Source organism: Mauremys reevesii, linkage group 20, assembly GCF_016161935.1.
Source record: "Mauremys reevesii isolate NIE-2019 linkage group 20, ASM1616193v1, whole genome shotgun sequence".
In the NCBI taxonomy this organism is placed as follows: Eukaryota; Metazoa; Chordata; order Testudines; family Geoemydidae; genus Mauremys; species Mauremys reevesii.
This window is the reverse complement of record NC_052642.1, coordinates 20,799,917-20,824,795: the sequence shown is the minus strand read 5'-3', so window position 1 is coordinate 20,824,795 and position 24,879 is coordinate 20,799,917. Positions and strand designations below refer to the sequence as shown.

General features: G+C 48.4%; 3 protein-coding genes across 8 annotated transcripts; 1 reads left to right on the top strand and 2 right to left on the bottom strand.

Annotated features, from left to right (window-relative positions):
• Positions 1-656: 656 nt before the first annotated feature.
• Positions 657-2,722, bottom strand: LOC120387138 (diazepam-binding inhibitor-like 5). Its single transcript, XM_039507371.1, has 2 exons — positions 2,603-2,722; positions 657-1,144 (listed from the first exon to the last, which is right to left on the bottom strand). Exon 2 carries the CDS (start codon positions 1,056-1,058, stop codon positions 795-797), a length of 264 nt encoding a protein of 87 aa, XP_039363305.1. The 5' UTR covers positions 1,059-1,144; positions 2,603-2,722; the 3' UTR covers positions 657-794.
• GEMIN4 (gem nuclear organelle associated protein 4) lies at positions 2,700-8,822 on the top strand. 2 transcript variants are annotated; one of them, XM_039507362.1, is made up of 2 exons: positions 2,700-2,831; positions 5,443-8,822. In XM_039507362.1, exons 1-2 carry the CDS (start codon positions 2,822-2,824, stop codon positions 8,628-8,630), a joined length of 3,198 nt encoding a protein of 1,065 aa, XP_039363296.1. In that variant the 5' UTR covers positions 2,700-2,821; the 3' UTR covers positions 8,631-8,822. The 2 variants fall into 2 exon arrangements, 1 of the variants encoding a protein (XP_039363296.1); XR_005590044.1 differs by lacking the exon at positions 2,700-2,831 and adding an exon at positions 2,863-3,004 and having other exon boundaries at positions 5,443-5,578.
• A 499-nt stretch (positions 8,823-9,321) lies between these two features.
• TLCD3A (TLC domain containing 3A) lies at positions 9,322-18,823 on the bottom strand. 5 transcript variants are annotated; one of them, XM_039507368.1, is made up of 5 exons: positions 18,777-18,823; positions 16,065-16,148; positions 13,383-13,590; positions 12,091-12,186; positions 9,322-11,395 (listed from the first exon to the last, which is right to left on the bottom strand). In XM_039507368.1, the coding sequence occupies exons 2-5, from the start codon at positions 16,121-16,123 to the stop codon at positions 11,126-11,128; spliced, it is 633 nt and encodes a 210-aa protein (XP_039363302.1). In that variant the 5' UTR covers positions 16,124-16,148; positions 18,777-18,823; the 3' UTR covers positions 9,322-11,125. The 5 variants fall into 5 exon arrangements, 4 of the variants coding, with proteins under 4 accessions (XP_039363302.1, XP_039363301.1, XP_039363300.1 ...); XM_039507367.1 differs by lacking the exon at positions 18,777-18,823 and adding an exon at positions 18,328-18,396; XM_039507366.1 differs by lacking the exon at positions 18,777-18,823 and adding an exon at positions 17,668-18,292.
• Positions 18,824-24,879: the final 6,056 nt, after the last annotated feature.

Here is a 24,879-nt window from a genome sequence, read left to right as displayed (position 1 = left end):
TTACTTGCATATATCTAGTAACAACCTGGCACCGGTGAGAGAGAGAGAGAGAATGGTTTCTAAATCAATGGTTTGCCATGGAGTTGTATTGCTTTAGCTTGCTAAACTGATGTGCTTCCTTAAGAACTGAGCATCAGCACAGAATCTGAAGCATAAAAAGGTTAAAAGGAAATTAAAGTAGAGAGGGAGAGATCGTGTCTAGATTAACCCTGGCCTGTTCTGGATTAATGATTGCCCACCATTTGACCTTGTAAAGGCTGCCTGTGGTGTGTCTTCTCCACACCCCAGGCTTACATATTGGCAATGTGGTTTCTTGTTTAATTGTCTGGATTCCACGAGCCCATTTTAGTAAGGGAGAAACTGCACAAAGTCAAACAGTCCATCAAGTTCCTTTGTCCCGTAAGCTCCAGCAGCTCTTTTAACTATGGTAAGTGTGACACTGGCCGACAGTAATGTGTTTTTCAAAGGGAGGGTGTTTCTTTAAACAAATACACTGGCTTGTGAAGTAAGCCTCTTAAGTATCGGTAAGAGTTTACCACAAATCATAAACAATGACTGGACTATCCTTATCCTGAAATGAACTTCCACACGTGTATAGACTCTCAAAGGAGAGCATGCAAACTCTGCACACTTTTTTCCAGTCACAGACACTCCACTGTTGTTGATTAGAGTTTTATTGGCTTGGCAGCTACACTACATTGATCTAAGGGTGAGAGGAAACTCCCTAGCAGGGATGCTGGGTCAAAAGCCCTGCTAATGACATGTGGCTGCCTGATATCTATGAATGCTTAATTTTACGCTCCATACTTTTTTTTCATCTCTTCTGCTTTTGCTATGTAATTCTTCATGGCATCGGCCTTGCTCATCCCTTTGCGTCCATTCCAGGCCTCCCATTTGGCTTTGCCTGTTACATCGGTTGCACAAGGGCAGGGAATGTTGATGTCCCCGATGGTGGCTTGTTTGTAGAGACTGTAAATCTCCAGTTTTTCTTGCTCTGAGATCGGAACCTTCATTTCCCTGACCATGGCAGCGGCTTTCTCAAATTCCGCCTGAGACATGGTGAGAGCTCAGCGTCAGGTCTGCTCCTTCCTTACGCGGTGGAGGGCTTGCCAAGATTCTCAAGGGCTGACCCAGGCCACGACAACTGGAATGAAAGAGTTGCAACAGCAGAGTAAGATTTTTTAAATGCCCCAATGGAAGAGTGTAACTGCCTTTAGCCGGAGCAATAAAATTTTCAAATGGCCTTAAAATTAATCCCAGATTAGGGGAGTTAGATTTTTACAGTCAATTCTTCTTGGACCTAGCATTACTTTCCCTTCTGGAGACAGGATGTTGGGGTCTGTTTCTCTTTATGTATGGCAGTTAGTCTCTCTACTGGGATAAACATGGGATAAAAATATAGACTGTTTATAAATATATCTGGTTTGTAAAGTGTGTGGCCATTTATTCATAAACATATGGACAGGTTTAGTCTCCCTTTGTAACCAGTGTGGAAGAAGGTCAAAGGAAGACTTGTTCAAAGAAAACAAATTGAGCTAGGAATTTGGTCTTAGCTCTATCTATGTCAGTCTGGGCTTCAGGGGGGTTGTTCTGGATTTCTGCTAAGAAGAATTTAACCCTCTGTGCCTATATATTGGCAGTTTGCCTCAGAAAGAAGCGGCGTTGCCAACTGTTATGCTATTTGTTTTTCTTAAAGCCCCAGCTGCTGGAGTCAGGTGATTATCTCACAATCTCCTCTTTCATTTAAGAGGGGGTAGAAAAATGTAAATTTTTGTCCCTGATCATTGCAGAGAAAAACCTGAAAACTGTGACTTAAACATTTAAAAACCCAGAAGGCAAATAAAAAGTTAATTTTTAGGGGGCCTGACACATGATCTTGGAAGCTTTGAGTTTAGTAGTACTGGAAAAGAACCAAAACCCCACCTTAACCCCATGCTGAATTTTTGTGCCTCAAATGACAGTCAGTCACATGTAAACAGCTGTGATATATGCCTCTTAGTTAGTACAGCAGTGGAAGTTTTTATGCTGTACTAAAATAGATATGTATCAAGTGCCCTGTCCTAGTACCTAGCTAAGCAATGCACATATACCTGTTAATGAAAGTACTTTTCTATAACCAATTGCTGGCTGGTTGTAGGTTTAAGTTAAGTTCCTTAAGAGGCCTGGGCCATCTGTTTCAAAGCTGGGTGTACCTAAATAAGAGTGGCCCAGTTTGCTCAGCATCTCCTAAATCCAGGCTGGTTCAGCTGAGGTGCCTCAACACTCTGGCTTTCCGGGGGTGGTTCTCCCAGCCCCCTTTCATTAAATTTAAAAATGATGCCCTACCCCACCCCCCAATTTCAGGGGTGTCAGGGATTGTGTGAGTCCCAGAACCTGGGAGCTCCCAGCCCGTCGCGTGGCCTGGGGAAGCGAATCTCCCTGTCCAGGACTCAGACTTTGACCCCAAAAGGGGCAGGTCAATATGGGGACGGGGGGAGGCTGAGAGTTTTAAGAGGGGAAGGTTTCCAGTGTCTGGGGGAGGAGCCTTAGCGGGGGGGGGATCCCCCACCCAGGAGCCGGGCGAGCGGCATCCCCCACCCAGGAGCAGGGGGGAATTACCGACCGGGCACCGCTCCGCGATCGCCGCTCCGTGCAGTGCTGGGGAGGCGCCGGCAGAGCCCGCTGTGCCGCCTCGCTGGGGGGAGCCGCGGCCACGTGGCTCGCAGGCGGCGGCTGGTCGGGAGCGTCACAGAGCCGGGCGCGCCTGGCTCACAGGGCCCGCCTCGGGGAGCCGCGCCGCCGGCCCGCCCCTGCCCCGCCGGAGGAGCCGAGAGGCCGGGCCATGGAGCTAGGTGGGTGCTTCGCTGGCGGCGCGGGGGGTGGTGTCGGGACACGCGTGGGGGGCGTGCATCGGGGTGTGCGTGGGGACACGCAGCACCTTAAACCCGCCTCCCCTGCCGGGGGTTGAATCCCTCGCTCCGGAGTAGAAAGTCGCTCCCACGTTCCTGGCCTGGCGAGGCGCCAGGTACGTATCGCAGCTCGTCTAGCCCGGCGGTCGGGCGAGCTACCCTGCCCCCGCGGAGTTGCATCACACGAGGCTGCTGATCCCAGCAGGGCACGAGCCTCCCCCGCTTAAATTAGGACCCTGGGCTGAGCTAAGCAATTGCACCAGCTGGCTGAGGAGTCAGCAAGGCGGTTAGCAGAAATCAGACCAGCGAGAGAATCGTTTGCCCTGTTAGTACACCCTAGTGCATGTCACCAAAAAAAAGGTGCTTCAGGGATTTTGATTCCATGTGTGTGCGTGAGAGACAGACACTGGCAAATTCCTCCTTGCTCCTCGTGTGGCTCATGCTGTTGCTAGAATGGCCTGCCAGCCTCGCCCACAGCGTGTGAGGAGCAGAGGGTACCTGCCTAGACAGGAGGTACATAACGCTCCATAGAACGTTATAGCGCAGCCAGTAATGCCGTTTGGAAATGGTTCGGAGGGGACAAGGCACCTTCTGTGAGCAGGCAGTGTAAACAGACACAGAGATTCGAATCCGGTAACAAATACACACCAGCATCCTACAGGGAAACCCCACCTACTGTAGGAATCCAGTGCCAGTCCCCTTGATCTCTGCACTGGAGATTTAGAGCCCAAAGCTTTAGGCCAATGGGGTAGGTTCTATTAGGAGGAGAATTCGCGGAGTCAGTGCAGATCAGTGATTGTCTTGTGGCAGTGTTTTAGCCACAGGACTTCCCTGGAAGCAAGGCCTAGCCTTTCCTCTGAGGTGGGCACTTATATGCAGGATCCTTGCAGGGGTGTCCTGGAATGCAGCTCACATCTCAGAGCTGTGCAACATTCCACCATGCTGGTACATTAGTCAGACATTGCCGCTGATGTGTGACCTCGCGTGAGTGACTTAACTTGTCTGTGCCTCTAGTGTACATGAGCCTGACAGTAGCGCTCCTCCCCCATCAGCTCCTCTCTTGGAAAGTGCAGTATAGGCTCAAAGTCTCACAATTCTGTATTTACGTACAACACCAAAGCAGGGGCCGGTGCCAAGCAGACACAGTGACTTTAGGCAGTGGGGCCACTGTATTCCTTCCCCCATCCCTCAAGAAGCCCGTTATGCACCTTTCGCCTCCATAGCAGTGGAGGGGCAGTTTCACAGATTCCTTCCCCCTCTGGATTAGAAACCTTGAGTTCTCTGTATGTGAGAGAGAAGTGGTGGGGCTGGCGAGCTTAGAAACCAAAGCCCTGTTTGCGCGCTGTGGACAATACTAATCCCGTGGCACGTTTTGTAAGAGGAGGAGTTGACACTGGTGTCCAGAGCCCACCCCCAGCAGTTGCGTTGTTTGTTCAGTGCATGGGTACACGTTGCCCCTGGCCTGCCTGCATTTCAGTGCTGTATAATTTGTAAAGTGCTTTCAGACTATAGGCTCTATAGAAACACAGGGTGATACTACAATCATCAGCTGGAAAACATCCCTTTCCCTGCAAGCTGTTGTGCATGTGTGCGCCTGTGTAATCCTCTTTCCCTGACACTCCCAGGCTATGCTATGCGAATGAAGGAGCTACTGCAACGTGTGTAAACTGAGGGTGGTTTTTTTGTGTAATTGGTATGTCTGTTTGGAGTTCAGGACAGTCGCATGATCTCTCTAATCCCTAGATCTGGTGGACTTGCTGCATTAAGGGTTAATACGAGGTTGTTTTTCCCCCTATAAGATGGAAGGTTGAATCTTTTACTTCCTTGCAGCATTTCCGTAACAATCCATTAACATTCCCCAATGTAAGTTAGTTTAAGTAAACTATTTGTGTTATAGCAGTGCCCCATGCTAGGCGCTGTGTGTACACATAGAAAGAGACAGTGCCCGCTCCAAAGAGCTTGCAGTCTAAGGAGATGACACAGAAGAAGTTCCAAGGAGTTCCAGAGGTTGACTGTGCATTGTGTGAAGAAATACTTCCTTTTATTTGTTTTAAACCTCCTGCCTATTAATTTAATTTGGTGATGCACAAGAACCAGAGGATGTTGTGAAGGCCAAGACCATAACAGGGTTCAAAAAAGAACTAGATAAATTCAAGGAGGATAGGTCCATCAATGGCTATTAGCCAGGATGGGCAGGAATGGTGTCCCTAGCCTCTGTTTGCCAAAAGCTGGAAATGAGCGACGGGATGGATTACTTGATGATTCCCTGTTCTGTTCATTCCCTCTGGGGCACCTGGCACTGGCCACTATCGGTAGACAGGATACTACACTAGATGGACCCTTGGGCTGACCCAATAGGGCCGTTCTTATGTTCTTAAGAAAGATAGGAGAAAGGAAGTACTACTAGCCCCATTTACAGACTGAGTAGCCTGAGGTCAAACAAGGAGGCTGTGGCAGGACATTGAAACCAGCTCTTCTGAGCCCTGGTCTAATCACAAGGGCATCCTTCCTCTCAGATTTAATAGCATGTCTGTGTGTGCTTCTCTTTAAACAGGACCCTTGAACATTTGTGAGGAAACAACCATTCTGCATGGTGGGTTCCTGCTAGCAGCGAAGTTGTATCATCCCAAAGCATTGACAGAGTTGGCCAAATCCGACTGGCCCCTGGTCGGGCAGCCTATAACTGATGCCTTGAAAGAGATATGCACCAGCCGTTCCTCTTCCCCATCCCAACCCAATGTGTGGAAGAAGAAAGCGGTTATCATCATCTGGGCCAAAATCCTCTTCCCCTGCCCCTTGTCCTCCGCGGGCCCCACCTCAATCGACCAACGGTGGAAGGAAGATGTCTTCTTCTCGGCGGGCAGCATGATCCCGCGTATAAACCACACTGTCCTCTTCGAGCTGCTCAAGGCTCTGAATGCACCACGGCTCTTCGTGCAGCTGCTGCTGGCGCTGCCCACAGCGGTGCGTCAGCAGGAGCTTGAGCTCTTTGTCAAGTACGTTGTGAATGAGACGTCCCTGGTGGACGTCGCCTTCTTCCTGGACGTCTGGTGGGAGATAATGAAACACAAGGAGGGCGAGCAAGACAAAATGATCCTGATGTTCAGCACTCTGGCCCATCAACACCTGTCCGAGTCTCCAGATGAGCCCTGCCACCCCGCAAAGAGATTCAAGGGTGACCCCTTCTCCCTGCAGAGTTCCCCCTTGGCCACTGGCCTGTTGACGGTTCTGATTGACGGGCTAAAGCAGCTCTACGGGAGCATCGTCCTCCCCAAGATGAAGTGCTGTGCTCTCGCCAACCTGGTGGAGCTGCTGTCAGTCTTCACCGTGATAGAGCGTGAGTCCAGCTCGCTGCCCGTCAAGGCATACCTAGACAAGATCGCATCCGTCGTCGCTATCTGGAACGACGACAGCGAGAACCGGTACAACAGAAGGGGTCTGGAAGAGAAAGTGAAGGAGGCCGAGAGGAGCGTGAGCTTGCTGTCTGTGGTCAAGCTATCCAGCGAAGAGCTGTTTGTTGGCTTGAGCTTCCTCCGTAGCTTGCTCCAGGGCTGGGGGGAGGAGCTACAGGGCATGCTGAACAGCCACAAAGAGATCTGCTACGAAAGCTACCGACTCCTTGACAGCCTCACTGCCTTCGGGAAGAACCTGATCTCCTTTGCCAAGTCTGGAGACCTGAGTGAGGACGAGAAGCAGATGGTGTCAGAACTGGGACAGATCATTGTGGACTTCCTCAAGAAGATCAATCCAAAGCTGAAAGGCAGGAATTCAGACAGCAGTGTCATGGCTTTGGTTGCCATGGCAATTATCGAGAAGAGGATGGACCGGCACACGGAAATGTGCTCCATTTTTGCTTCTGAGAAGGCCTGGGCCTTTTCTAAGGACTGGGTCACCTGCCTTGTTAAAAACAGAGCCCTCTTCCAGAAACCGGAGCTGGTCTTGCAATTGCTGGAGACCACCGTGATTTTTAGCTTGTCTGCTGATAACAGAGAGAGCAGGGAGCGGCAGAGTCAAGTGATCAAAACCATTCTGGAGTGTTACGCTGAGCTTCCACTACCCGACAAGAACAAAGTGATCTCGGGCGTCCTGGCTTCTTGGGGTGGACAGGGCCTGTCCTTGAACTTGAAGGTGTTTATGGAGGGTTTTCAAGAGGAGCTGAACTTGGCTTTCAACCAGATCACGCAGAGTGCGTCAGATCAAGGTCTCACCAAGGCTGTCGCCTCTGTAGCGAGGCTGACTCTGCTCCACCCGGAGGCAACGGTGAAGAAGGTCTGCAACCTTGCTGTCGTCAACCTGGGAACGCACCAGTTCCTAGCACAGATCCTGTGCTCCTTCCCGGCGCTGAGCTTCCAAGAGGCACGAGACGACCCAAACCGGTCGGGCAGCCTGCTAGAGAGATGTCTCAAGGAGACTGTTTGGGGGAGACTCTCCTCCGCTAAGGAAAAGGAGCAGTTTTTAGAGTTCTTGGCCCTTCTCATGCAGCCGAGTTCAGGTCATCCGCTTCTCTCCCCCGCAGAGGTGACCAAAGCCTTTGTCCTTCCCCATTTGAAATCAGACTTTGCTCACATCGAGCTGAGCTTGCAGATCCTCAGTAAGGTTCTGGAGGTCCAGCCTGATTCAGAGGAACAGTGGCTTAAGTCCTGCTACCCCTTCCCGCTCCTTCTGGGCCTCTGCAAGCTCCTGGATGGCTACACGAAGTACTGGCACCGCTTCAGGGACCAGCACTGCCCTTCGCTGGAGACCAAAGACCTGATTGCCACTACCCTCTCTCAGCTCTGCGAGATGGTGGGGCAGAAAGCTGCCCCCTCCCCAGAAGTGTGGATCCAGTCGCTGGCGTGGCTGCACCGGAAGGTCGAGCTGCTGGACTGGACTGTTGGTCTCCGGCTGAAGAAGCTTTTCGGAGATCACTTTAAGAACGAAGTCCCAGCTACCCTGTTTCAAATTTGCAAGCTCTCAGAGGACGAGTGGACGTCCCGCCCCGTCCCGGCATATGGGGCAGGCAGCGGGCTCCTGGCTTGGATGGAGTGCTGTTGCATATCCACGGCGCTGAGGGAGCAAATGCTCTCTCTCCTCACCGTTGATGTGGACAACCCAGAAGAAGTCAACTTGTTCAGCAAAGGGTTCCTGGTTGCCCTGATACAGGTCCTTCCGTGGTGCAGCCACAGCGAATGGAAGAGACTCACGCAGGTGATTGAAAGCCTGCTGCAGAGGCAGGTCCTTCACGTACCTTATACCCTGGAGTACGTGCAGTACATGCCGCTGCTCAACTTCAAGCCTTTTGCCCATTATCTCCAGTTCTCCGTGCTCTTCTTGAGAGGATTCCAGCTGCTCTGCAGCTCCAGCTGCTCCAGCTGGCTGCCGGCAGAAGCCTGGCAGCACGTGGTGAGACTTTACAGCAACAGTCTCACTGACCTGCTGGGCTCGGTCAAGAGGGATTCCCTCTCTCACTGGCACTCTGCCGACGACAAGAACCCCACGCAGGAAGTGTCCTTCATCTACATCCAGGTGTTCTGCCATGTGCTGCACGTGGCGGCCATGCTGCCAGATGACCGCTCCGGTGAGCCGCTCTTGGTTCTGGCCTTGGAAATCCTCTCGCAGTACGAAACGCTCAGTGCCTCTGACAAGTCCCTGAGCAGCGCACTCAGGAAAGCCAACGAGAAGCACTTCCTGGAGTCCATCACTGACAACGTCAGCAACAAGGAGCTCCGGGCCACGCTCCTGCAGAAGCTGAGCAAGCTGTGATCCATCCCAGGTGGCAAGCAGGTCACAGATTACACCTGGAGCGAAACGGCATGTCTCAGCTCCACGGATCATCAAAGCTCAGAGGCATGACAGAATGAGACACACCGGTGTTGAACAGAACCTAAACTCCACAAAGATGAGGAGACGTTACTTGGAGATTTGTAAGATCTATAATAAACCTTTTCTTTTGGACTTGTTTGTGTAGCTGTATTTTTTTTTTAACATGCCTGGGAGTGTCATGGTGCATTTAGAAATTGATGTCTGCATCCTCTGTGAAACCTGCCAGTTAAAATAGCCTCCATTTTAGTTGTTCTTCAATTACACCCGCAACTCCAATCTGGCCTTTTAATATCTTGTTACTGTGTTTGCTGTTAAGGAGTTCCGCACCAGGCCTATGGCCCTGTGACCCTAATCCAGAGACGCTCAGCCTCCATTGGCTAGTCAGTAACCGGGCCCCCTGCTAATACTGTCAGCAAAAGGGGCTTAGATCCTCATGGGCAGATTGCAACGTCACCACCTGCCTGCTGGGGAAAATTGTGACACCCCCAAATCTCTAGCAACTTGGTAATGAATTTGGGTTGCTTCTATGCTGGGCTGGATTCAGACTGGTAACCCTGACTCCCCCTCAGCCAGCTAGAGCCTCTCTACCCAGAAAGTCCACGTTGTACAAGACAGATTCCCCGTCCAGTGGCTCTGAAAAGAGGTCTTTATTGGTCTCTCTTCCGACAGGCGTGGTAGTGAGTAGGGACAATGTTAGTGCAAACTTTAAAATGCCTCAAGCGCTTTTTTCCTTTCTGTTACATAAGGCAAATTATTTGTAACAAAAACAGCAAGATAAAAATGCCTGCAATACTGAGAGCATGTTACAAAGTGGAAACCCACCCGTCTGACTGGCCTGTGTAGTTAATAATAATAAAAACAAAACACGTTACTAATCCGACAGTCATTAGACACGTGTTGTTAGAGCGAAGCTTGGAAAGAGCCAATTCCTTTATTCTTCCAGGAACATGTGACTATGTGCGGGGTAAGGCCTGATGGAATTGGGATTCGGAGAGCTAAGTGCTTTCAAACACAGTCTTCGGCTCTTCCCCAGCCGCTGAATAAAAGCTACAAGGCAGCCTATCCTTTGTAAACTCCCTGCTCCACAGATAGGTAAGGGGCAGGTTCGCCCCTGGTGGAGCTACTCACTTCTGTGGAGTTATTCTCCAGGGACGAATGCAGCCCGTTAGTGCTGGCACCCAAGGTTACAAAGAGCCGGTGACTGTCCTGGTGTTTCTTGTGCATATGGTGATTGTCCATCAGGGGTGTGTGCTCAGAGTGGTTGGCGTTTTGCTTGTGCGCCTGCTAGGGTCTTTAGTCCACGGTTATAAAGAAAGATCTGGTTCTCGGCCTTAAGCAAAGTGCTGCAGTCTGGGGCTGGTCTTGCAGAGGGTGTGGTAATAAGCAGGGTCAGGGGAAACAATTAGTCAGTGCAGCAGATACTGTGGGCCCAAGTCAGCATTGGTGTAAGGGGGCATAGGACTAGACTAGGGGTGTCAGTCAGTGACCACTGTTCTGGTGCTGCCACCTCCAGCAGCTTGTTGCATTTCACCTATAATTCCTAGCTCCAGTTTCTTCTCTCTGGTTCTTTTCACCAGGGCTGAGTTAGTGGGTTGAGTTATCACAGACCTGGGGAAACACTGCACTTGGGTCTGCATGGAGCGTGGCCAAGGGACAAACTCGTGCTTAGCAGCAACTAGAAACTTCCCCAGGGGCAATGGACCAAATTCAGCCATGGCACAAGAGCAGTGTTTAAGGGAGCAGACGGTTCAGAACATCACCCCCTTTTCTGTTCCCTCAGGGCCAGATTCTGCTCTGAGCTGGAAGGGTGTAAATCAGAATAACTCACCTCGCTCAGGTTCTGAACCTGCCCCTCAGTATGTATGACACACTGGTTTTCCACAACTACAGATGGTCAGATCACACCAGTGACACCCCCCACCCCCACAGGTTACACCCAGCACTGAATTTGGCCCAGCATCTTCTGTGGGCATTGCACCCACTTCTGCCAGGTCTGGGTCTGTGCCATAGTCTTTCAATGCCAATTTCACCTACTAATTGACTGGAATATTTATAACCAACCCTCTTGCCTCCCCTCTCTCCCCTTTAGCATTTCATTGACCAATAGCTAGAGCGTCTGACCACAGCGAGGCTCTTTAGTGCTTCACCTACATAATCCTCCCACTAGCCAGGTTCTTCCGCAGACAGAAGGACACAGGACACTTGAGTGTTACAGAAAGAACGTCCTTCTGTAACAGGCTGGTGCTGCTTCCCTGAACTGCAGCGGAGACAATACAGCTGCTTTAAAGTAAAGGAGCCTCCTAATACTAATGGGCAATGATGTTCCGGTCCCAACCTGGTATCTACAACACTGATTTTAATGGCAAGGCAGCTGGGAGAAGAGCCAGGATGCTGGCTTAGTCTCAAACCTTGTGGTCTGCAGCCTCTGCCGGCGATTATCTATTCTTGTCGGACGGCGAACTGCTGTAGAGTCGGACAGCTTTCCTGCAGATCAGCACGAACCAGTAGAGCTGTGGGGCGATGAGAGAGGCATTGGCCACGTTGCAGTGCATGGGGATGTGGAAAGGCACCATGTAGATGGGAATCCCCGTATGCCTGGCGTAGGCCCTGTACATGAATGGGAAGAGGACGATCCGGCAGAGGAAGAACGTCACCAGGATGAGAATCCCATTCACCTTGTGCAGGAGCGTGTCCTGCATTTTTAGCTGCAAAAGAAAGAAAAGTGTGGGGGAACGCACGGTAAATGCTGCATATAAAGAGTGACTGTCCATTTCTATGTCACTGATTATTATCCCTACAGTATTGTAATGCATGGAGACATACAGGCATGTAGGGAAACTCCTTGCCTCAAAGAGCTTTCAATTTATGGACCTGAGCTAGTACACAGAGAAGACAATGGAAAGACTCATTGGCTCCTAAGAGCTTTGGATCAAGCCCATGGATGAGACAGCCTGTGAGGGGAGGGTGACTGGTGACAAAGGATTTCCTAAAGAAAGAGGATCGGTGAGGAGAGCTGCTGCTCTTTGGCTGGTGACTAGTTAGTGAGGACTTACTTCCATCAGACTGTAATCAAAGATGGATGGACTAAGTGGGAACTAGGACGCCAGTGTGGTCTTAAAACAGGGGTTTCCAGACGTGTGGATCACAAACAGTTACTGGGGGGGTCCTGACCAACTGCTTTCCTCCCAATGTTAAACGAAAGAGGGCTCCTAGTTGGATGGAAAGCAGTTCCAGGTGGGTCCTGGGGTGGAAAAGGATGAGAACCACTGCTGAATTTCCCAGGTAACCTTGCTGTTAGCATTAAGGCTTTTTTGATCCCAATATTTAGAGGGAGAGCAGCATGGGTAAAACAATACACCCCACCCCATTCTTTTTAAAGATACATATAGGCCAGGCCTACCTGCATCAGGATTTTGCCCAGTGACACGAACGGAGTGCTCAGTTCCGCCACAAAGATGCAACCAACAAAGAAATCTCCAAGCTCTCCTCTGAGGTACTAGAAAAAAACAGAGTGATTAGTGCAGGGACCTTCTTCGTGGCCAAGTGCGGCCCAGTCCAACTCCCACTGATGCCAACTGGAGGCTTCCCAGTGCCTTCAGTGGCATTGGCTCACACCCCTCCTGAACAAAGCTGGAAGGAAGGTAACTAAGGATTACCATGGGGATCGCAGCTTCTCTGTTGGGTCCAGATTGCCGCCCCCCTCCCCCCCAAAGGTGATCTTGGAAGCAAAAATTTCTAAGCTTGTTGAAGATACTAATCAATGGTGATAGATACAGATCAAAGGTACACAGACTGATTAAAGCTTCCACTTGACTAAATTTTATGTTCAGACTAAACTGGTTTCAGTCCTGATAGGTTCAGAATAAGTCAGAGCAGAGCGTGGCATGTGCTGCTTGTAGACTCTGCAAAAGGAGGTGGAGGACTTTGTCTGTCCCATCTTTAGAGTCCCACCTACTAGTCAGTCTGTGAAATGTCCTAAATGGGAGAGATGTGGTGTCCCCTGTGTTTCCAGGAATAGGTGCTGGAACTAGTGGTGCAGTGGGTGCTGCAGCACCCCCTGATTTGTGGTTTCCATTATAGCCAGGATTTACAGTTTGGTTCAGAGTCCAGTGGCACCTTATAGACTAACAGACGTATTGGAGCATGAACTTTTGTGGGTGAATACCCACTTTATTGGATGCACCAACGAAGTGGGTATTCACCCACGAAAGCTCATGCTTCAATACGTCTGTTAGTCTATAAAGTGCCACGGGACTCTTTGCTGATTTTATAGATCCAGACTAACACCGCTACCCCTCTGATAGTTTGGTTCAGTGGCTCTCAGCACCCCTGTTCCCTGGTAGAAGAAGGTGCCCTGGAGCAATGGTTGACGGGGGATGACCATGGAGCTGCACAGATGGTTCAGGAGCAGAGTGAAGTGGATGAGATGGAGCTGGGTGTGGGGAGTCCAGCTGCTGCAGTGGGGTACAATTAACGGTGAAATCCAAGGCAAAACTCCCAGGGATGTCTATAGAACCAAGATTTCACCCCTGTGTTTAGAGACCATCCAGGAGGTAATGGGAATCAACAAAGACCACAACTGAGGGCACTATGTGCCCATGCGTTAGTCCCAGCCTGGAACCAGGTGAGCGCTTCACTGTGTGTCTCACTCTTATGTTCGGTTAGACTGGCAATCCTGATTGCTGCCCCTACCTGTGCGACGGGTGTGAGGACAACAAGAATGAAGAGATGGTGTGTCACCATGAGGCGATCCTTTTCCAGGAAGCTCCTCACGCTGGCCAGTGAATGCTTCTTCTCTGAGGTGTCTTTGCTTTTGTGCCAATGGCAGAGATACATGACGTATATGTCATAGATCATGTATGGGACGATGACCCAAACGTACTCTACTGCGAGCCAGTACCTAAGGGGAGGAAGTGATCTTGCATTACCATAGCCTCGTGCACACGCGGATGGCTGGAAGATGGAGGAGATCGATGTGCCTGGCTCACCAGCATGATACTCCAGGTTTAGTCTAGTCTAACTCCATTGTCTGCAAGGCCCAAAGGAAAACTTGCCTCTAACAGGCCAACGCCTACCGTGGACACCCACTTTACCCTTGTTGCTCACATTTCCATTACAATTTTGTTCAACCTTTACTTCAAAAGCTAAGCTGTGGCTGCTACTCTGCAGAACATCCCCTATCAGAGGATTTCACAGCACTTCCCCCAACGTATCGCCCCCCTGCTGAACCGACAGAGAAACTGAGGCATTCAGAGACAAAGCTACTTACCCAAGGTCACTTCAGTGCCACAGCCAAAAACAGAACCCAGGAGTCCTGAGCTCTAACTAGCTAAGAAGCTACCTCAGCATTGCCACAGGTTAGCAGGCAGCTCCAGTGTCCTGCCAGGTTCTGAGTGCTCTGGTCCTGATGCAGCATCTTACAGGACTGAGCTCTTCAGCCCTTGCTTGAAGGGAGAGGTACTTCACGCAGGAGCACTCTCACGATTCAGATGGGGCACTAGTAAATGCTACCTAGTGTGGCTTATAGAACTGGGCTTGTAACATTGCTGTGCCTCGGTTTCTCAATCAGTAAAATGAGGACAAGAGTGCTTACCTACTCCACATTCATTACTGTTTGGAAAGCACTTCGGGATCCCTGAGTTAATCCCTGTTAGTTACTTTTGAGATCTCTGCCTGCCAGGTCTGAAAGAGAACCGCAGAGTATTTTATTTATGCAATAAAATCCCCCAGGATGTGGGGTTATTGGGGAAACAGCCGCACGCGGCAGCCTGTTCTCAACGTATCTTGGTGTCACAATTGCACAACATGGAATAACTGTAACTGATGCCTTGCAAAGAGAAAGGAGCCCTTGTAAGAACTGCTGGGAATGTTACTGATCAATAACTTCTGTGCAGAAATGTGTTCTGAGGCCTGAACAACCTCTGGTGGCTTGATGTCTAAAGAAACGTTTTCCTTCCATTCCTATTTCAGATGGGGGGTGGGACAGGCCAGAAGGGATCACCAGCTCATCTACTTCCTCCTGTGCATCACAGCAGCCCCCCCCAGCGTAAACCCAACAACCAAAATTAGACTAAAGCATTACAGTCCATGGTTACTCTGTATTTGTACAGCACTTGGCACTTTGTGGTCCCAGTCCTGGTCAGGGCTTCTAAGAAGGGCCACGGTACCAGTAACAAAATAATCATTCTTTGCCTATAGATACTGAGTTTCTAATTACTGTGATCTTGAGATACCCCCTTGTAACCAAGTTCCAGGCTGTGTAGACCCCTTTCTTAGCTTGTTCCATGACCATAGCCACTCAGCTCCCGTGTGGAACTCGGTTAAATATTGGTTGACAATCTAAGGCTCTGGCTACATTACAGAGCTTACAGCTGCGCTGCTGTAGCACTGCTAGTGCAGATACTCTAAGTCAACTGCAGAGTTCTCTCCCGTCGACTCCAGCTTCTCCACACCAGCGCTTAGGTTGGTGTAACTGACATCACTCGGGGGGTGGCTTATTCACACCGCTGAGAGACACATACCGATTTAAGATGTAGTATGTACATAATCCCTGAATTATCCCTCCAGGCGTTAAGTCTGAATGGGGGACAGATTGATAAATATATTCCAATTGCCTTGAGCTATGATGATAAACAGGACTTTACCTGTTCACGTGCAGCCACAGAGGGTTTTAACTGTGGCCTATCTATGCAATGGATTTTCTTATAATGAAAAGCTGTGACCTGCAGCCCTATGACTTACCCTGATCTCTTTAGATTTCACACAATAGACAGGGTTGAACAAGTGTGATAGTTGGATGGGAGATCTCAAATAATACCCACGTGTTGCAAGAAACAGTCCATTCTTTCCTCTGAGTTAATAATGCATCCCTAGTTGGGAGAGCTGTTTCCTTTGGGGTGAAAAATGGTATATATAAAGTGCCTTTAACTCATCTACTTTCAGCATTCTCAGTAGGTTTTTCTTGTTAGGAACTAGGACTTTCAGTAAGTGTGTTTAATATCTGTTGGGAAAAGGATGATGTTCTCATTTTTTCTTTTTTGTCCAACTGAGCAAATTAAAATCTAAAATGCATCAGTGATGGGGGAGATTCCCTTACCCCATTTCCACTTTAAAAAAGAATGGTGTAACAGTGTCTGAGAGCATTCTAAAAGCCAACACTTTTCAAAGAATGGCATTACTGGAGCATTTCCTTACAGCTGATTTGAAGTGTTAGGGAAGGAGAACACAGGAAGTTTATTCCTAGCTACCCCTGACACCCTTCCTCTTTATCATAAAAATCTATTTACGGGCTGCCTGCCAGCACCCCTTTCCGTGATTCTTGCATAGCCTTTGCAAAAGTGCAGACTGGCTGTAATTTAGGTTAGGTTTAATTACCTGTCACGTACCACATCCTTGCAATTAAGGACAACAATGATCCCAGAAACAGTAGCCATGGTAGCTTGAACAGAAGACACCAGCCTGAAATTGACAAATAAGAAAAAATCATACCCCTGCTAATCTTGCTATGACTAGAATGAAAGAGCCTCAATGGTTGGAGGGATCACTGACAAAAAGGTGCGTATTTACCTACTCTGCACCCTTCTAGCGTCAAAAGGGATGGTACCTCTCTCCCCCCCCACCCACAGCGTTTGTGTCTGAAACATGCCAATCCTTGGGTGATGTAAACTGACACAGCTCTATTGAAATCAGTGTAGTTGCATCACTTTATTATCAGCTGAGGCTATGGCCTGCAGTTTTTTTCAAGGCCTAGCCCTATTAAACACATTCCCTGGAAATAATAATGCAGAGTTCCTAAAATACACATGGTCTTGCCCAATAGCTGAACTGTGGTATGTTAAACTGTCCCTTCTCCAAAGAGTTTGCATTCTAAAGGTATGAGTAGGTATGAAACAGTACAACACAGAGCTGAATCATAGAATGTCAGGGTTGGAAGGGACCTCATGAGGTCATCTAGTCCAACCCCTGCTCAAAGCAGGATCAATCCCCAGGCAGATTTTTGCCCCAGATCCCTAAATGGCCGCCTCATGGATTTAACTCACAACCCTGGGTTTAGCAGGCCAATGCTCAAACCATTGAGCAATTATCGCTATCCCTCACATGCTGTTTGTTTCTGGATGGCTCTTGCATTCACACACACTGTGTATCTGAGAACCATGCTGTGATGTTTTAGATGCACATCACGCAAACACGGGGGTTACCAGAAATGTGCTATTCTCTTCTAGATGTACATAACACACAGTCTGCACAAGTCAGAAATGATATGCTATTCTAGAGGCATGTTGCATAGACACATGCAGTCTACACATGTCAGAAATGTTATGCTGTTCTATATGGGCGTTGCACAGCATCACACAGTCTCACCAGGTCAGGAACAAGCTCTTCTGTTCTAGGTGCCCATCATATCTGCACACTTTTGTCCTTGTCAGGATAATGCTGCTCGGTTCTGTCCTAGATCGATGGGGATGTCTATACTTACATGTAGAGTGGATGCTGCATGCCCAGTTAGCACAGGTATCAATAGTGGAGATGGTGAAGTGGCTTAGGTGAGTAGAGTGCCCTACATGCCTGAACCTGCAGGGTCCGTACCCTACCCGGGTTCTCTACACGGCTATTTTAACAGCGTTGAGTCCCGCTGCCTCCTGCCAGTGCCTCCCCCACTGCGGAATGCTCCCCCTGCATGAAGCTACACACTGACACGTGTGGATGCAGCCTGCCTTTCACTATAGCAGGCGGTGCCTGAACGCTGCATGCCACCATTAAGGTAGATCTAGCGTCTCTCACACACGCTGCCCGCGTCAGGCTCATGCCAGTGGGACCTAGATCAGTGTCTCACACACACGCTGCCCTGTCCTGGATATGCCCATCACTGCCCCATGCCAGCAGCACTGTGCTGTATCTCCCACAGGTTGGTAGCCAGCTGTGCCGACCTAGCCGGTCGCCTAAGAGACTCCGGATGACTCCCCCATGCCCCCGGTACCTGCTGCTGAGGAGGATCCGGTCCTTGAGGCTCCATGCCGGGGCAGCCCAGCCAAGACTCCGAACGCACAGAGCGAAGAGACCCGGGAAAAACACCGACGCGATCGCCAGCGTTTGCCACATGAGCTCGGCGGAGTGCCCTGCCCCGGCTCGCCCCGCTCGCGGCTGGGCGCTGACAGCTGCCGGGCGAAGGGCTCCCGGAGCGCCAGCAGCCGATGCCCAGCGGGACTCTCCCCGCACCTGGTTTGTCAACAGCAGGCCGGGCGGCGGGGAGGAGGAGCCGAGCTAAGGGTGGTGGGCGGTGTAGCGCCTCCTATCAGCCACTCGGTCAGCCACTCCCCGGGCCTTGCGCCTCTGCCCCCCGCGGTGGAACGCGCTTACATTGGGGGCTGCTGCTGCGGATTCCGCCCGCAGAACGCTGGTGGCTCGGGGCTGCTGCTCGGCGTTCCACCGGGAGAACGTTCGTACAGCGGAGGGTTCCGCCCACAGAACGCTGGTGGCGCGGAGCTGCTCCTCGGCGTTCCACCGGGAGAACGTTCGTACAGCGGAGGGGGCGCCCGTGGAACGTTGAAACGCTTCCCCTGCCTCTGTGGAGTTCCCGGTTAAAGTCTGCGCGGCGGGGGAGGGGGGAAGCGCAAGCCATGCACGGGTTACAACTTACCAGAGCCTTGGGGTGGCAGAGGTTGCGGAAGGGTGAGTGGGTGGAAGGCTGAAAGTCCATGGCAAAGCTGCCACTGATTTCGAGGGGGATAGGATTCTTTATTTACAACCACGTTATCTAGGACCTGAGCTCTCACTGAAGCTATACTGAAACCAGTTTTTTTAAATCCTCCACTAAATAAACATTAAGTTATTTATAATAATTTAATTTACTCGTTCAGAATACGCCTAAAAATTTACCAGCCTATGCACAAATGTGCTCCCCCTGCTCTTTACCACGGTGATGAAAAAGCTCGTGATATTGTATATCCTGTATTAAAAAAAAACATGTGGATGAATAGAATTTTGCAAGCTCCGGCTGATGTTGATAGTTTGTAAAAGTGCCTTAGAGATGCAAAATGCTCAGCGCTGTTCACATTAAAACACTGTCTGTGTTTCTAATGAGGTTACCTTAGGTCTGAGGTCTCCAGCACATTCTGTGCTGATTCTTGCCTCCATTTCATTACATTCTATCTCTTGCAGTCAGACTGTAAGCTTTGCAGGGTAGGGACTTTATTTTCTAATGTGTTTGTAAGAGGCCACATAAAGCATTAAATACATAATGACCAGTGGCAACTCTGTGGGAAATTTGGCTATGCAACTACCCCACCTAATCTTCACAAGAGCTACTTTGCCAAGTAAAGCTGTGCACTTAGAAGTAGTAAAACAGGTTTGGCCATTTTAATCCACAAACTTCGCAGGCAAATGTAAAGTTCTGGTATTGCCAAACTAATCTGAAGATGAAACTATGGTAGGAAGATCAAAAGGGGGGAGTATCTAACAGTGTGGTACTGGAAGAGGTACCATAACCAGCGTCATCTCCATCTTTCCAGAGAAGAGATTAGGCTGTTTAAATATATAGCTTTGCACTTCTATTGCATCCTTTATCTGAGGAGCTTAAAGTGTGGTAAAATCATCAATTAATTTAGTCTCAACACCCCAGTGAACCAGGGGAAACCTTGTTGTGGGTTGAGTTAAAACCTCATTCAAATTGATGTATGAAAACACCCTTCAATTAAGTTATTTGTAAGAGATGATTAAGGGGCTACCCCTAAAACAAGGTCTATTAGAGTCTGCCCAGAAACTAGTACCCATGTGAGTGTGGGTAATTCTACTGGGTATTGTAACCAGGTGTGAGAGAGAACATGCAGAACCTGAGAACAGAGAAAGAGAGGCAGAGTCAAAAAGGAAGAAAGCCAAGCAGTAGCCTGCAAGCACAGTGTTACCCTGGAAAGAGCTAGAGAGATTTTGGTCTGGTGTTGGCTAAAGAGGCTTTGGGACTGTAAATTAAGAAACTGCTCCTTTTGTTTTTAGTTCTTCCTGTGTTCTGAGAAGCAGGACTTTGTACATTCCTTGTAAATAAACAAGATTACATCAAAGAGAATACCAGATGCTATCAGTTTCTGCTTTCAAGTGGAACTTCACCAGGGCTCCAAAATTTGACTAGTTGGTTCTGGTCAAAAAGAGGAAACTCTGGTGTTAGACATGGGAGTCAGTTTCTGAGGCGAGAGAGTGCATAAACTGGTATGGCTGTTGAACCAAGATAGAGCAAATAATGGAGGTACTTGCAGAAATAAAAAATGAGCAGTGAGATTTATAACAAGACCTAAAACAGAAGCTGGAGGCTTCACAGAAGGAATGAAAGCAGCATCTGGAGGTGTTACAGAAGGATGACCTGCAGGCAGAGATTGAGGTCTCTGCTGGAGCAACAGTTACAAAGCATCCAAACAGATTGGGAAGTCCAGCCACAACATGACCAGGTGAGAATGGTAAAAGAGATTGATGAGGTAACCAGCAATCAGACTGCCATAGACCAGAAGGTTTTCCATTTAAATGGTGGAGACCAAGTAAACTTTAGCCAACCCGGAACTTGCCAATCGAGACGAGCTACAGAGGAAATTGAAGAGTCACTGAGCACAATCCAAGGCAGCTCCTGGATGAGGAATTGGGCCAGCTGGAAGACTTGGATAGGACTGGACATTTACAACAGTTTTCTACCATTTGTAATCCACAGAGGGCCAGAGGGGAGAGGTCGGATTGTCCCAGCTCAGATAATACAAAAGCCCCACTACCTTTCAGGGAAAAACTCCTTGGGAGGCTCCTTTAGTTCAAACCAACATTATAGCTCAAATTAATGGTAGGGAGGAGGGACAGAAAGGGGGGTTGCTAACAGCCAGTTCAATGGTTATTAGCCAGGATGGGCAGGGATGGTGTCACTAGCCTCTGTTTGCCAGAAGCTGGGAATGGGCAATGGGATGGATCACTTGATGATTCCCTGTTATGTTCATTCCCTCAGGGGCACCTGGCATTGGCCACTGTCGGAAAACAGGAGACTGGGCTAGACGGACCTTTGGTCTGACACAGTAGGGCCGTTCTTAACTTAATCCCACAAAAAAGACAGAGTTATCCAGGCTTAGTACAACAAGCTATGGACATATGGTTTAGAGATAGCTATCAATCTGAGCTGGCCAGGGCAAGAACCAAGAGTTAGAAAGAGGGAGAAAGAAGAAACCCAACTTGAACTGTCAGAGGACCTGCAGAGACTTGTGTTCTTAGGACACTTGGATACCGCTGAGACCTTCCAGCATAAACTGGTGAGGGACCAATGTATAGATGCTCGGCAAGACTTGGACTTGCATATGAAGATCACCAAAAGGTGGCCAAAGACACTCCGAGAGGCTGTGGACTTTGCCACAGAACTTGAATCTTTTCTTGCCATGGTTGTCCAAAAGAGGAAGCAGCTGCTAATGAGGAAGATGGAAGTGGATCACCATGAGTCCTGTAAGTACAGTTCTGTGTCTAATATATATGATGATAGAGGGGATTCTAATCTATTATCTGGTTCGTGACTGTGATGAACAATGACAACAAAAGATAAACGTGATTTCTTAAATAAGGAAAATTGGCAAAAATTAAAGGGAAGAAGTTAAATGTGGGTACTGTGACAAAACTGGCTACAAAAATTATAAATTGGGGGAAGGCAGGCTGTTGCAAGTGTGTAGTGAAAGTCCCTCTCCCTTTTCAGGGAGCCAGGGGAGACACCAAGCTGGAGGGGCAAAGCTTGGCGGTATGAGAATTAGCCCCACAATTTTTGTTTAGATCTGGGCAGTTGAACAACAAAAAATGGGAGTTTGGCTATTGAGTGCATAACAGGATGTGTTATGTGTATAGGGATAACTGACGCAGTCCCAAACATAAATTATTAGATTAGATATGCTAAAAAGGCTAGAGAATAGGGGATCCAAAAATGAACCACCTCATGAATCTCAGAGACAATGACTAGGGCATGGGCATGTGCACCTGTCCTAAAATTGGATTAGAAGATTGGATCTCTAAAATTTGAGCAAGAAGTTTTGATGACTGAAATAGTGGATGAGCTAATAACTGGCTTGGATTTCATTATGGCTAATAACTGTGTAATCAATGGCAGGAAAGATGTCTTACAAATTCAGTCTGTGGCAGTCCCTTTTAAAGATAGTTTATAGGCAATTGGGTTGCAGTGAACCATTGTCCTGCCCCAGAGGCAGAAACGTAACCATTATAACAGCTACATGGAATTGTGGCTTTCCAGCAAGAAGAAGAGTGGGAGTGGTTGAAAACCTTCTTTTGAGACCCAGGGCCTCGAAGAAATCAAAGGGTCTACACAGAAAAAAAAACCTGCCCCAGCTGTGAGTCTCAGAGCCAGGGTCAACTGATTCGGTTTCCTGGGGGTTGTGCCACAGGATTGAAAATAGCAGTGTAGATGTATGGGTGGCAGCCTGGGCTCTGAAACCCAGTGAGCGGGCGGGGAGGGTCTCAGCGCTTAGGCTCCAGCCCAAGTGGGAATGTCTGTATTGCCACAGCAGGAGCTCAAGTCTGCTGACCCAGGCTCTGAGACTTGCTGTCACGGGGTTATGTTTTTTTGTAGACATACCTTTAGCTGCTAAAGCGCTTGTTCTGAAATAAGAACTGATCCCTGTTGGTTTTGCTACTTGTCAGAAACATTTGGCAATAATAAAGAAAGGAAGCCATTCCAGTGGTCAGCAGAGTGATGTAGCATTTTCAGAGTTGAAAAAGGCTTCTGGGATTGCTCCTGAGCACTGTAGTTAGGCCAACCTACACCGCAGTGTAGACATGGCTAGGTTGAAGACCTGCTAAATCAACCACTGATTGCTCTCCCATTGTCTCTGTTACTCCACTGGAATGAGAAACATGATGGAAGTCGAGGGGAGGGCTTCTTCCGTTGACCCAGCACAGTGTAAACACCACAATAAGTTGACCTAAGGTATGTCAACTCCAGCTATGCTATTCATGTAGGTGGAGTTGCGTAACTTAGGTCGACTTAACACCGTAGTGTAAACCTTCCCTTTGAGAGGTCGATTACCTACACTGATGGGGAAAACCCCTTTAGTTGATGTAGGACGTATCTACAGTGTGGTGCTACAGCAGCCCAGCTACAGTGCCATAGCTGTGTCACTAGCATAGGCAGACCCCTTGTTAGTTAAAACTGCATTCAAATTGATGTGTGAACACATACTTAATTTAAAATAATTGTAAGAGACCGTTAAGGGGCCACCCCTAAAACAAGGCCTATCAGAGTATGCCCAGAAACAAGCTTCATGTGGGCAGGGGGGTTCCACTGCGTATTGTGAGTGACCAAGTGGAATTGGAAACAGAACAGCGAGAGAAAGGAAGCAGCAGAAAAACAAGAAAGCTAAGCAGTAGCCTGCGAGTGAAGTATGACCCTGGAAAAAGCTAGAGAGAATGTGGTTGTGGGTCTGTTGTTGACTAAAGAGGCTTGGAGCTGTAAGCTGAGAAACTGCTCCTTTTCTTCTTAGTTCCTCCTGTGTTTGGAGAAACAGGACTTTGTAGAGTCCTTTCAAATAAACAAGATCGCATCAAGAGAATACCAGACTCCATCAATTTCTCTTTCCAACTGGGCCCCAAAATGTGACTAGCTGCTGGGTCATCCCCATTTGACAGGCAAGGCAGCTGGCACATAAATAAGTTAACTAATTTGCACAAAGTCACAGAGCTGAGAACATGTCCATTTACCCTGACTCACAGCTCCCTTCTTTAATCACTAGATAAAGGTTCCTTGCTCGTGAGGTTTTCTCTGATACTGCTATACATCTGTGTAGAGTTCAGCCAAAGCAGACCTGACACACAAGTAGGGTGACCAGATGTCCCGATTTTATAGGGACAGTCCTGATATTTGGGGCTTTGTCTTATATAGGCGTCTATTACCCCCTCATCCCCTGTCCCGATTTTTCACACTTGCTGTCTGGCAACCCTACACACAAGATAATGAAATCAGTTTGTAAATAAACATGAATATGAGTGTCAGGCACTTCCCTGGATGTTTTGTAAATAGTGTGTTGATCATCAGAGTTATTCCCCATCCAGATTTTGGGTGTATTAGCAGCACAAGTGAGCTCCTGTTCCAATAATTTTTGTACTGCCCCATGTCTATTCTCACCACCTTGTAATAAACACATGTAAGTGTAACACAATCTTCCCAGGCAGTCATTTCCCATTTTGTATGTGTGCAACTGATTGTCCCTTCTTAAGTGGAGCACTTTGCATTAGTCCCTACTGAATTTCATGTGAATGGGAGCCTTTCCCTTTACTTTGCTGGGTTTTGGATCAAGCCCTTATGTAGGTGAGTAGCCCCATTGAGGTCAATGAGTAACGGTTGTGGGACTGGCTGCTATACTAAATTGGGGAAATTGTTTCAATTGTGTTTAAGTGAAAGTGTCCATTTAACAAGTCCATAAATCCAACTCATTTAAACTGTACCTCTGAAAGTTAGTCTATAGTGGGTCTGCAGCAGCAGCAGCGTGCAGGAACATGTATTGTGATTGCCCATATTGTGTAAATCCTGTGAACAAACAAAGAAATTAATTTTCCAAAGTGACAGGAGCAAACAAATCCCAGGATTGAAACAATTCAGGACAGGCAGGAGAATCCGGTCTATTTTTATTTCTTTATTTATAATATAAATCTGTATTTATTTATAGGCAATTTTTATGCTAATTTGCTTTCCCTGTTTTCTGTATTACTTTCAGCATTTCACATTATTGGGGGAGAACAAAAGCATGCTTGTGACACAGTGTGTGTTTCTGATTGTTTCATTGATAATAATCTTTGCTTTCCATCAACCGTTACTGTTTAATTGTGTGTTCAGTGTTATCTTCTAAGCAACTATGGGGAGGGTTACTAAGTCCAAGGCCACGTCTTTGGTGTTACATGTATATGAAATTTAAACTTTTTTGGTTTTGTTTTGTTTTTCAGAATGTTTTGGGAAGTAAAGGTGGTGGTGGTAGGGAGTGAAAATTAACATGAGTTGTTGGATGAAGAGGGGTCATGTTGGGAGAGGCTAGGCTAAGGTGGGGTGCATGAAGGAACTGTGTAACTGGAGCTGCTAGCAGGCCTAATGTTAACAACGGTAGCTGTGCTAACTTGCCAGGTGAGGGCTCTGCCAGTTAGCACACAGTAAGCAAGAAGGAGGGGGAGTGGAGGGACAGTGTTAAGA